The sequence below is a fragment of the Capricornis sumatraensis genome, chromosome 23 (assembly GCF_032405125.1).
Source record: "Capricornis sumatraensis isolate serow.1 chromosome 23, serow.2, whole genome shotgun sequence".
NCBI lineage: Eukaryota > Metazoa > Chordata > Mammalia > Artiodactyla > Bovidae > Capricornis > Capricornis sumatraensis.
Genome location: NC_091091.1, coordinates 22,153,688 through 22,167,585, shown reverse-complemented (window position 1 = coordinate 22,167,585; position 13,898 = coordinate 22,153,688). Strand labels below are relative to the sequence as shown.

Below are 13,898 nucleotides of genomic sequence, written 5' to 3'. Positions count from 1 at the left end.
TAATCTGCATGTTCTTTAAATTTAGACTTATCGTGTATACTGGACTTTAAAGCAATTCGTGGAAGTGTTTCTCTCATCACATCTTACATAATTTCACCCACAATATAGAAAATGCTTATACCATTCAACCACTAGGATGAGGAGAACTGACAATGCAGAGAAAACCACTTAAGTATGCATTTAGCAGTTAGGGCCCAGAGTCCAGCTAAAATAAAGGACAAAAATCACGTTCTGCCTAAGGCGGTTGGTTCGAAGCCATCCAGGCTGTGGTCACTAGACCGAGAACACCGTCCCAACTACAGAAAACGAGACTCGAGCTCCCAGCAGTCCCCGCGTGGAGGCGGGGCAGGGGTTTGCCAGGCCCCGGACGCGGAGGCCTGAGCTCGCGGAGGATGGCGGGAACTGGAAGAGCGACCGTCCGTAGACCTCCCTCATACCCTTGCCCCCGCGACCCGGCCCCTTCTCAAGCCCTCTGCACGGTACCTGTCCCCAGGCCTCTCTGTTTTCTTTCCCGCTGCAGCAGGGACGGTACTACCGGGTCTCAGATGGCAGCGCGGGGGCGACGACCCCGGGGCTGGGGATGAGGGGAAACCTGGCCTAGCGGGCATGCAGCGCCTTGTCATGTCGGCGCCGCTGGCGACGGCGGCATGAGCTGTAGCTGGAGAAGTTGGATGCGTGGTTGCCGTCTTGCTGCTGGGACTCGGGGATGCTGTCGGAGCAGAGGTGGGCGGCACCCCCTTCCCTCTTCATGGCGGTTCTCTCTCTTCGGAAGTGACTCCGGTGTGAGCGGGAAGGAACCTGAGGACCCACATGAGGCGGGTCTTACTTGAAGCGGCGCGTTCTTATTGGTCGGCACCGGGGTCATTCCAGTAGTGGTGCAATAGGAAGCCGTAGCCTCTCAAGAGAAGGCAGGGTTTCGGGGGAGGGGAGGAGAGAAGGAACACTGTTCCCCCCCGTCACGTGCATGGGGTGGGGGTGGGGCGCCTCGGCGTTCGTGCCGCGTCCGGCTTGGCGGGCACGCGGGGGCCGGAAGGCGCGGGCTGCCAAGGGCGCTGCGGTAGCTGGCGATTCCCGTCTTGAGGAGGGCGAGGGGCAAGATTTGCTGAAGCAAACCCGAGCCCAGCAGCTTCCCTCAATGAAGATGGCCAATAGTTGGGCTTCTTGTGTCACACAATTGTGCCTCAGAAATCCCCAGCTGTTCATTACATCGTTCTCTTAATATCTTAGGCCGAAGTGCCCTGATGCTGTCACCATTTCCTCGGTAGTCGGCACAACCCAATGTGAAGACTTGTTCATTGTATGAGGATTCTTGTTGAGTGCTGGAGTGGCTCCTCTCTCTCTCTTTTTATAAGAAGGAAAAAAACCTCATTGAAATAAAGACTTTTTATTACACAAACGCATTTTGTTTCTCAGTTGCTGTGATGAGTTATCCATAAAGTCTCTGCAGCCAGATTCCGTGGAGATTTTTGAAAGGAACATAAGGTCAGCTTTCAATTACTCATGTTAAGTGTGGACAGCATAGATTAGTGAAAAGTGCCGCAGTCTCCCATCCTTTGTAAAGGGTTTGTGCTTCGGAGGCTTTTAGCTAGGGTTTTCCCTACAAACTGAGAGGCTGGTCTGAGTAGCTTCAGTTTCCACATCTATAATATGGGCATTCTACTTTTCTGGGTAATTGCTTATAAAAATGATAAGCCAGGCAAAGTGCACAGCTCAGAGACTCTCATGTAGTAAGTACTGTGCGAATTAATGTTCTCTTGCCATTGCTCTTTAAACAGACTGTTTAACTTACTATAAAATCTTCCAGAGATGGGTCTGATATTGTTATAATAACTATTAACCAAAATATCAGTCTTAATGATGTTCAAGCCATAACTGTCAGGCCTGTTCAATCAGTTGGATGAAACAAAATCTTAAATGACAATGAAGAATTTAGACAGGTCTTTCAGGTATTGTACTGAGATTTAACTGCTTCTGTAGCTAAGCATGCCTAACTGGCCTGAAATTCACCTCGTTCCCTCACCTGTTAGCCCTCAGGAGAAAGAATTAATGAGGAATAAAGTGGCTAACAGGGAGGGCAAAGTGGAGGGTAGAAGGTAAACTGAACATACAGGTCTCTCGTTCATCCCCAAAGTATATATACATAGGTGGATACTAGGTAGGTAGGGATGTAGGAGAGGAGCTGCTGAAATAAGGGGCATTTTTCTGCTCCCAGTATCTGAGAAGTTACTATACCTAGCATTGTTTCTTAGATAAAAAAGAATATAATAGAAGCTCAAAATGTGTTGGATGGTTAGTGACATATATTTATTAAGGGTTTTTACATGTTATTTCCAACCTCTTGTATAACTGTGTTCTGGGTGTTATGACACTAGCAAGTTCCTATTTCTGTAACTGCACATCTATAAAACATTTAATCTGATTCGTTTTATTGCATGCTCAGTCCATAAAAAAGAGTAATGCATAAAAGCACGTTCTGCATGATCAATTAGTTGCTTTTCTTGGATTATAGTATTTGAATCATCCAGCCTCCAGGATATCGCTTTAAAGGCTGTACTTATGCTACCAAACAATAGTTTTCAAATTTTCTTAATCTGAGCAACAGATTATGGAGTTAAGTGAGGCAAGAAATCCCTTGATCAATAAATGGAGATGGAGTCATAATAAAAACATAATTTAAAAAATCTCTTCTTAATAGGGAAGTAGTTATCTACATCCTCAATAAGCATCAAGGCTCTTCTTTGTTTAAACTGTGTTTGAGAATGATGCAGATTTAGGTTGCAGGATGAAATATGCTCTACATATCAACCAGAATAGCTGGGAGCTTCTGAAGCTCTTCCCCCCTCCTGTAAATAGTGTTAGCCTCATTATGTGTTTTTAATCCCTTCTCTTACTTTGAATTTGTGTGTGTATATATCTCTATCTCTATGTACATAAGTGACCTGGAAGCTGTACTAAGTGAAAGATGTTGCCGGTGAGGAGACCAGGGTAGAGAAAAGCGGCTGGGGCGAGAGGATGATGAATAAAATAGACAAGGCTGAATTAGAGACTTAAAACCTCAGCCAAGATTGGATAAGTAAATGAAGAAATGAAGGCCAATGACCATAAAAAGGCTAGTTCGAGAAGTTTTCTTTGGATGAGGAAACAAAGACCACAGGAAGGGAGTGGCTTCTAGGCACGAGGGTTCTATGGGGGTACTCAGCACAATTCAGCACCCTGTATTGTTAAAGACAATGGAGGAGCACAGACCCTGGCCTTGATGGGAAGGGACGAGTCAGTCAGCACAGAAACAATGTTACGTGCAAAACAGATCAAATCTGCTGGGAGCCTCAAGCCCAGTGTGGGAATCCTGAAAGGAGTGACAGCATAGCTGATGCCAGAGATACAAACAGTCACAAAGAGAGAAAACAATTTAGGGAGATGGGCTCATGAAGTACCTTTGCAGGCAGGGACTCAGAACAAAAGGTCAGTAAGTTACACAGAATGTTACTAACAAGCTGGGAACTCTTTTGATTCTACAGTAATGACACAGTTTTGCTCTGACATTGCTACACTCTGGAAGAAGCCCCAAGGCTCTTATTGGAGGGTGCTCCAGGGCAGACTGAGAGACAAAGATGGGTTTGCTGCAGCACTGCCTGCTGGTGGCCAAGAATGTGTGTGTGGAGGGGAGGGTAGAGGGTGACCTGGGAAAGGGGATAAGGAGCAGACTCTGAAAAACAGGAAATAATTAACTTGAAAGCCTGACTGAGAAAGGCCACGTGATGATCTGAAGGAGGGAAGGCAACCTCCAGCCTCTTAAGATCTGCACGAATCACTTTGCAAATAGATGCTGAACTCAGAACTGCCCAACAAGTGCTTGGAAAAAGCTCTGTGCTCAGTCAGTCACTCAGTCGTGTCTGACTCTGTGGCCCCATGGCCTATAGCCCACCAGGCTCCTATGGCCATGGGATTTTCCAGGCAAGAAAACTGAAGTGGGGGTGCCATTTCCTATTTCAGAGGATCTACCTGACCCACTAGCTTGGTTTTAAAGGGCTGCTGGGGAAAAACCAAATGTAATATGATATCATGTCATGTCCTGAAACTTTAACTTCCTGAGAGTTAATTAGAAAAACTGCAGAAGCAGATCTAATGTTAAGGAAAGGTTCTTGTTATTTCATTACAGAATGGTACAAGATACTGTTTCCCACGCTTTAGAACATGAGTAACATATTTGTAATTTTTGACATACCTGAATGTTTTCTATATTAATATTTAACTAATATTTTTCTGTAACTCACTTTTTAAATGTTAACATTTATTTTAGAAGAAAACTTAAAAATCATTTTCCCACTTAGGGCTAACTTTCCAAATGAAAGCTAATTCTAAAAACTAATAAATAGTAACTAGAAAAAAATCTCTGTTTTTTCTAGAGACATCTTGTTTACTAGTTTGGGAGGCATAGATATCATTCATCTTATCTGAGAAATAAGAGACTGTAAATATTGGTTTGGAACTCCAGCCTCAATCAGGTGTTTTTCACACTGGGTTAGCCACTCATTAGAGGGTTTTGAAATTGATGTAATGAGTCACAGGCCACATGAACAGAGAAAGAGAGACAATGGAATAGAGAGTGCACAGACTGTATAAGTATGTGTTGTTTCACAAGACTTTTACTTATTTCAGTTGCACATATGTATTTTATATGGCAATGATATAAAAGGTATTTCTGTGGCCCTACTGTGGGCAATAGTGGAAACTTGTGAAAGTTGTTGCTGTAATCTGTATTCATATTTCACACTTTTGTGTATTGGTGAAATGGAACAGCAGAAGCTGCTTGGAGGGCAAAAGATAGGCTTTCTTTGGTCACTCCTGCTGGTGGGGAGGGTGGAGAGGGGAACTCAGGCTCCCCTTATGCCCTTTTAAGACCATATTTTCCAGAAGTCAGGGAGGCTTGAAGAGGGGGAGGCAGACTGTCTTTTCAAAGGAGAGTGCCTTTACCTCTCCCAGGCTATAAGAACTTCAAGATGGGGAGGAGTGGCTGAAGTGGCCCTATCAGATCCCTCCTTGTCTTCAGTAATCTTGAGACTGTGAGGAAGAAATAGGAGGAAAGGGAAAATGATACAAAAGAGGTAGAAGGACCTTATACACCTTGTCCAACTCACCCCTCACGTGAAACCCTACCACCCTGCAAAGAAGAGAGTCTCTTTAAGGATAATACATCTGATCTCATACTTTTCCAATGCTCTTCCCAGGGTTCAACACACCTGTGATGACCTGTAAGACCTTTCTTTATTGGGCTATGACTTACCTCTTCAGAAGCATTCTACCACCACTGTTCCTTAAGCTGTAAACTTGCACAGCATCAAAGTACTGAACCCTCTATGCCAGGCATGACAAGATGGCCTCCTGAAGGAGCCACCTTTCATCACCTTCTTTTTAAACTTCCAAAGAGTTCTTTTGTAAAGGTATGGGATAACATGGAAAAATCAAGAGATTTCACACAAAATTCTAGATTTCTGGCTCCAAGAAGTACAAAGAGGGGTCTCATATTTCTGTCTACAGAGGCTAGATAGGTACGTGAATCAGGTCACTTCAAGGCCACCAAAGCCTGCTTGGCCACGCAACATGGATGCTGAGGTAGCAATAAAATGGAGTAATTTATCTGAACTCTCAACACTTGTGATGGCTTCCCAGGTGGCTCAGTGGTAAAGAATCTGCATGCCAATGCAGGAGATACTGGAGACGTGAGTTCGATCCCTGGGTCCAGAAGATCCCCTGGAGGAGGAATGGCAACCCTCTCCAGTGTTCTTATCTGGAGAATTCCATGGACTGGGAGCCTGGTGGACTACAGTCCTTGGAGTTGCAGAGTCAGACAGGACTGAGCACACACACACTCAACCCTTGTTAACAATATAAACTAGTATGGAACAATCTCTGAGATACCCTAAGTGAAAAATTGAGTTGCAGAACAGTGTATGCTACGGTGTATACATGTGCTATTGCTTATATAAATAAAAGAGTTATTTGTATGTATGTGTCAAGACTATCTCTGGAAGGATGCTGTACTTTCCAGGTAACTTCCTAATGCAACATAGTATTCTACTGTATGGACTGGCCAGTAACTTAGTTAAGTTAGTTCCCTTTCAGCCTTATATTACTGATAATGATGCAACAAACATTTATACCTTTATACTCACCTTTGTGAACATAGAAGTGTATCTCTATACATTGGGAAGGGAATTGCTGGGTCAAAGGACATGTATGTTTTATATTTTGATAGACAGCAGCTATTGGTACTTCTGAGTGTCTAACCTGAGCATAGGTAAAGAAACTCATAACAGCAGTTTCCTCTGGAGAGAGGTTTTCCCCTATTTGTGAAAAATATTTTATCAAGTGCATATATTACTTTTCCAAAGAAACACATATCCCTATCTCTGCTTATCTGTTTATCTATTATATCTATCATCTATCTATCATAAAATAAAAGGACCAATGGTTTTGGATGAAAAGTTATAATTGCTTTCCATGAAGACTTCACCAGATATCCTTCACTATTTCTATTAGCTTCTGTCCATTTCTCCTTCATTTCCCTTCCACTTGCCCACTGACACCCTTGTTCCTACTGCCTCTTTTGGAGGGCAACGTGGAGACCATTAAGTTACCTTCTCTGGCCAGGGATTTGGTAGTAAAAACATTTGTGGTTGGGTTCTCAAACTCAAGGTGCCTTTAGCAGAACCTATTATCTTTCCTCCCTGACCTCCAGATTTAAGGTTCTCTTCTTCTGTATTTCTTATCTCAGTGGATGGTTTCATCCCTCACCTGTCGCTCAAACCACAAACCTGGGAGTCCTACTAATCTCTCCCCTCTGTCACCCTCAGCTGCCACCTGGTATGTCATCAAATCAGTGATTTTGCCCTCTAAATATCACTGTGTCCTTTTTTAGCAAAAATAAAAAGGATGACAATATAAGATATTTGAGCAGACATAAGGAAAACAGTGCTCTCATATATTGCTAGTGGGACTGTAAATTAATTTCGCCATAACCACACACACACACACACACACACACACACATCTGATTCTTTTTAGAACAAAGATATAGGCAAATACAGAGAATAATATTACAACATATTCACCATTCTGAACTCACAACTATTAAACAATTTTAATCTTTTACTTCTTTTTCCTGGTTTTCTTTAGTTTTCTTTTATTTTTTAAAAGTCTTTATTGAATTTCTTACGACATTGCTTCCATTGTGTATGTTCTGGCTTTTGGGCCACAATTCGTGTGTGATCTTAGCTCCCCGACCAGTGATCGAACCCACACTCCCTGGGTTGGAAGATGGAGAGTCCCAACGACTGGACTGCCAAACAAGTTCCTGCTTTTCTTTAATTTCATAATAAAACATTATATGTTTTAAAAACATATAACATTATTTATGGGAGTAGCTAAGTCTTTTTTTTAATTGACACTCCAGTTTAATTCTCTTCTCTCCTACTCCTGTGGTTTTCAAGTCTGCAAGCCTCATATTCCTCATTTTTTCAGTTCAGTTCATTTCAGTCGTTCAGTCTTGTCTGACTCTTTGCGACCCCATGAACTGCAGCCCGCCAGATCTCCCTGTCCATCACCAACTCCCAGAGGTTACCTAGACTCATGTCCATTGAGTCGGTGATGCCATCTAACCATCTCATCCTCTGTCGTCCCCTTCTCCTCCTGGCTTCAATCTTTCCCAACATCAGGGTCTTTTCAACTGAGTCAGCTCTTTTCACCAGGTGGCCAAAATACTGGAGTTTCAGCTTCAACATCAGTCCTTCCAATGAACACCCAGGACTGATCTCCTTTAGGATGGACTGGTTGGCTCTCCTTGTAGTCTAAGGGACTCTCAAGAGTCTTCTCCAACACCACAGTTCAAAAGCATCAATTCTTCGGCGCTCAGCTTTCTTTATACTCCAACTCTCACATCCATACATGACTACTGGAAAAACCATAGCCTTGACTAGATGGACCTTTGTTGGCAAAGTAACATCTCTGCTTTTTAATATGCTGTCTAGGTTGGTCATAACTTTCCTTCCAAGGGGTAAGCGTCTTTTAATTTCATGGCTGCAATCCCCATATGCAGTGATTTTGGAGTCCAAAAAAAAAAAAAAAAAATTAAGTCAGCCACTGTTTCCCCATCTATTTGTCATGAAGTGATGGGACTGGATGCCATGATCTTAGTTTTCTGAATGTTGAGTTTTGAGCCTACTTTCTCGCTCCCCTCTTTCACTTTCATCAAGAGGCTCTTTAGTTCTTCACTTTCTGCCATAAGGGTGGTATCATCTGCATATCTGAGGTTATTGATATACACGTATTTATATCTAGTCATAAACATATAGAGGATTATTTTGTATATGTTTAAAAAATACGTACATTTTATTTATGTTTGCAGTTCATATTTGTCCATTACAAACAATATTTCATGGACATCTTTGTACATGTTTCTTTTTACCCACGTGCAAGAATTTCTATGGGTTATATAATAAGAATGGAAATTGCTGGGTCATAGGGTATTTGCATTATCAAGTTTATTGTATGCTACCAAATTGCTTTTCAGAAATGGCTGAATTAATTTACAGTCCCACTAGCAATATATGAAAGCACTGTTTCCCTCAGTTCTGCTCAAATATTTGATATTGTCATTCTTTTTTTATTTTTGCTAATCTGAAGGGTGAAAATGATTTCTCACTGCTTTATTTTGCATTCTCTTAATTATTAGGTTGGATATCTCTTCATAAATTTGGTAGTGGGGCATTTAGATTCTTTTGTTAGCTACCTATTTCTATATTTCATCAACTTCATAAACTCATCTATTTTTCTTATTGTTTATAAAATTTAAAAATGCATATTTTAAATACTAAAAAAATCCTTTCTATCCCCCCTGCTGTACCCCAATACAGGCTCTAATTGTCCTTTGCAAAGTATGTTGCAACAGCTTCCAGATTGGTCTTTCTAACTTGTATTTGCCGTTCTTCATTCCATCTTGCACACTGCAGCCTGAATCATCTTTCTAACAAGCACATCTGAGCAAGTCACTCCCAAAATCATTACTAATGGGGAAAGGAAGCAAAAACTAAAACATCACCATTCACAACAGAATCACCAAACAAACCAATTTTAAAGGCCTACACTCTTTGGTATACTGTATAGGTACTCCATGATCCGATTCCTCTCTACCTGTGAGAGGCCATCACCCTGTTCTTCCCCATACATCTTACCCATTCAGAACAATTGGCCATTCTTTGAACACATCAGCCTCACTCATGCTTCTTGGCTTTTGTGCACCCACCTGTACTGCAATCTTGTCCCCCTAGAAAAAACTTATCTGACATCCCTAAAAAGACCTAGTTGCTCTTTGCTCAACTCTTATGTGCCCTATGCATGCTGCCTTGCTTCAGTCATGTCCAACTCTTTGGGACCCATGGACTATAGCCCACCAGGCTCCTCTGTCCATGGGATTCTCCAGGCAAGAACACTGGAGTGGGTTGCCATGCCCTCCTCCAGGGACCTTCCCAATGCAGGGATCAAACCCATGTCTCTTACATCTCCTCATTGGCAGGTGGGTTCCTTACCACTAGCACCAGCTGGGAAGCCCAAAGGAAGAGTCATTTTTCCAGGCCCCAGTTGCTTTAGACTTACCTGTAGGCTGGGAGTGTGTAGAGCAAAGCACTGAGCAGCATCTCACTCTCAGCAGTTCAACACAGCTTTTCTGCTCCGTGTCACAGTAACTCCACAATTCTCTTTATGACTTTGCATTGAAATGATTTTTGTATGTATGTCTTCCCTCTAGACTGGAAGCTTTGATAGCACAGGGCTCTGTCTCTTGGTCTCAAGAGGCAGTGTATCAGAGTGGTTAGGAGTGTGGGCTCTGAAGCTAAACTGCCTGGGTTTGAATCTTAGCTCTGTTACAGTTTGGGAAGTTGCTTAGCTTCTCCATGTGTCAGATTCCTCATTTGTAAAGTAGGGATGATAATAGTACCTATCTCATCTGCTTTCATTAAATCAGTTAACAAATATAAAGTGCTTATTAATAGCCAAAAGGTGGAAGCAAGTCAGGTGTTGATAAACCTGAGTCTCCTGTATTTGCATTGCAGATTCTTGACCACAGAGCCACCAAGGAAACCCGAATTAATAAAATGTGTATATACTTATACATATACATATATACACACATACAATGGAATGTTTTTTAGGCTTAAATAAGAAGGAAATTTCTGATATGTGCTGCTGCTGCTGCTGCTGCTAAGTCGCTTCAATCATGGCTGACTCTATGTGACCCCATAGGCAGCAGCCCACCAGGCTCCCCCAACTTGTATTAACCTTGAAGACTATGCTCAAACAAACCAGTCACGAAAGAACAAATACTGTACAATTCCAATTATATGAGGTATCTGTGACAGTCAATTTCATAAAGACAGTAAAATGATGGTTACCAAGGGATGCCAAGAGGGGAGAATGAAGAGTTAGTGTTTAATGGATAGAGATTCAGTTTGGGAAAATGAAAAGTCTAGAGATGGACGATGGTGACGATTCCACCACAGTATGAACATACTTCATGCTATGGAACTGTGCACTTAAAAATGGTTAGGGAATTTCTTGGTGGTCTAGTGGTTAGGATTCCATACTTTCATTGCTGAGGACCTGAGTTTGGTCCTTGGTTGAAGATCCCGTATGCCTCACAGCCAAAAAAAGAGAAGATTAAAATGGTAAATGTTATGTTATGTATACTTTGTTATAGTAAATGAAGAAAGTGCTTATAATGATGTCCAGTATATAGTGGCTGCTCAATAAAGGTTAATTCTGATTCTGTTTATTAACAACACATTATTAATAATCATTCATTATTCTCACTGTCCTTGAGCTCTTGTGTCCTCAAGTGGGGCTAGCTCCTACAGCTGGGTCAGTTCCCCATCTGTTTCCTGTCCAACCCTAACTTCCTCTGATTTCCTGACACAAGGCCAGTTCCTCAGAAGGAGATTTCTAGGGCAAGAGAATATACCTGGCGTAGGAGCCTTGCTAGCCTAGGTGACACTTGGGTATCCCCCAACTAAAATTTCAGGAGTAACACCCACTGTGCACTTAATCCTGGTTTGAGTCTTGGTCAGTAGTGACCCCTGCTTCCTCTCTTCTTTTCCCAGTTCATCTATCCCAGGCACCTAGCTGCTGCTGCTAAGTCGCTTCAGTCGTGTCCAACTCTGTGTGACCCCATAGATGGCAGCCCACCAGGCTCCCCCATCCCCAGGATTCTCCAGGCAAGAACACTGGAGGTTGCCATTTCCTTCTCCAATGCATGAAAGTGAAAAGTGAAAGTGAAGTCGCTCTGTCGTGTCTAGCTACCATACCAGAAATAACTGGAGGCATTAGAAAAATGTGCTGTGCTATGCTTAGTTGCTCAGTTGCGGCCAGCTCTTTGTGACTTCACAGACTGAAGCCCACCAGGCTCCTCTCTCCATGGGGATTCTCCAGGCAAGAACACTGGAGTGGGTTGTCATGCCCTCCTCCAGGGGATCTTCCCAACCCAGGGATCGAACCCAAGTCTGCATTTCAGGCAAATTCTTCAACGACTGAACCACCAGGGAAGCCCATTAGAAAAATACAGCACATTAAATGAATCTGCGAATATTCTTTGCACTTTAAAAACCTGTGCTAATTCCGCTCTCATACTCTCCAAGCCACTCTCCAAACCCACACTTTCCCTCTTCCCTTCACCCATGAAGCAAGCTTTAGTCTGAGGTCTTAACCTGTGGTAAACCCAAACCATCCGTTCCAAGATTCCTCCAGAATCCAGTTTCCCATGTTGGGGCCTCAAATTGTCTTTAGCATAATGTTCTTTCTCTGAACTCTTTGAAGCACAAAATTCTCACTTTGTGTTCTTATGACCAGAACAGAAACAAAACTTTTCTGAGTAGTTGGGAGCAGCTCTGTTTTTGTTTTTTAGAGTACAACCTAGAAATGCCATGCCTGATTTTCTAGAGGCCCTTGAAGTGCTGCTGGCTTAGATCACAAATGAAAAATTCAGATGTAGACAGGTGTAAAAGTCAAGCACTCAGCCTGGGGGATTCTGGGTGGCTCCAATTCAGCAGAGCAAATGGCAAAACAACAGGTGTCCACAGATGTACTGACCCACAAAGCACTCATACTCAAAGCTCGCCTTGAGATTGAATTCTCTCATTGAAATCTGCCCCTTCAGTCTGACCCCCATCACCCAATCTCTGCAGGGCTCGGGAAATTATGCATTCTGCTGGCCTTATGTTACAGGTACCAGGAGGTTATGTGTGACTCACCTAGGATTAGTGGGCTTTAGGACTCAAAGTTCTGACATTTTCAAGCTGTTTATTAGTCAGAGGACATTGCAGCCTACCTACAGAGGTTGCATAATAGTTAAAAACTATAGTTGGAACAAATGCTCAGGGGTGACCACATAGGACAGAGACTTGCTGAATTGGAAACTCAGTCTAGGGTCCTCAGAGCCTTAAAGAGTTGTCTTGAAATAAGACATTTGCAGGATGGGGAAGAAGGAATATGATGGAAAAAGAGAGTCAATGTGACTTTCCCTAATTGGAGGATCAAAAATAGGGTTGATAAACCTTGTAAATCAGGTATTCCACTTACTGTGTCTTAAGGTAGTCAGGAACTAGAGCCAGAAACCATTAAAGTAAAAACTTTATAAGCTTTGTACCACTTCACATCTGTTCTTATTGTTATTCTGTGTTTGTTTCTTGGCATGATAATGTGCAAGCATGCTCAGTTGCTCAGTCATGTCCAACTCTTTATGACCTCATGGACTGTAACCTGCTAGGCTCCTCTGTCCATGGAATTTTCAGGCAAGAATACTAGAATGGGTTGCCATTTCCTACACCAGGGGATCTTACACATGCACACAATGGGAGGGAACAGTTCACCCAAGAAAAAACTGAGCTGAGCAGCAGCAATTTCATGTGTGAAGAAAGGTTGCTCATAGCAACACTGTCTGTAATAGAAAATTGAAATAACCCAAGGGTCCATCAAAAGGGGATTGTTAAATATAGAGCAGCTTTACTGTGGAATACGATTCAGCTATTAAAAAGAATGGAGAGGATATAAATGTGCTGATATAAAAAGATGCCTGAGATATGTTAAGTGAAAAAAGCAAAGCGCTAACAGTATACATACATAAAATCCCATTTCTGTATGGTATTTCCTTATGAGGTGAGGCATATAATATGTATCTTCACTTTCTTGTATGTATACAGACAGTGTCTGGAAGGAAATTAAAAAGTTAATTGTGTCACTTCCCACCTCTGGGATTGAGATTTAGGAGAGGTATTGGGGAATTATTGCTTTCAACTTTGTAATTTTTATTCTGTTTGAAAGTTTAAAAAATATTTATAATTAAAAAAAATTTTTTTGAAGTCTTCTAAGGGTTTCAGCCAGGATAATTTCAGGATTTATAATTTTTGAAAAGCTGTCCTTCAGTTCTAATTTCAAATAGGAATGTGGACTTTAGTTTCCTGATTTCTTGTTCCTTCACCCAGGATGATGGACAAAGCTGCAGTTTTTTATTTTTATTTTTTGGTGGCCACATGGCATGTGGGATCTTAGTTCCCCCACCAATGATCAAACCCACATCCCCTGCATTGGAAGTGTGGAATCTTAACCACTGGACCTGCCAAAGAAGTCCCAAAATTGCAGTTTGAATATATATTCTTTTCAAGCACATGTGGAATATTTATGACCACGTTCTAAGTCACAGCAGGATTCAACAATATGCCAAGGAAATAATAGCATATAAACAACATTCACTGTCTACAATGCAATAAAATTATAAATCAGTTAACAATAGTACCATATTTAAGCAATAGTTAAATAACCAAATCAAAATGTAGTCTCATTCTAAATTCTCTAAC

The 13,898-nt window shown here is 42.0% G+C and overlaps 1 protein-coding gene across 1 annotated transcript in view; it reads right to left on the bottom strand.

Annotated features, from left to right (window-relative positions):
- Nucleotides 1–727, bottom strand: part of SLF2 (SMC5-SMC6 complex localization factor 2) — a 36,106-nt gene extending 35,379 nt beyond the window's left edge. The window contains exon 1 of the mRNA XM_068961389.1: nucleotides 484–727. Coding sequence (XP_068817490.1) covers nucleotides 484–623 — 140 coding nt within the window. The 5' untranslated portion in view covers nucleotides 624–727. The remainder of the gene's footprint in view (nucleotides 1–483) is intronic.
- Nucleotides 728–13,898: the final 13,171 nt, after the last annotated feature.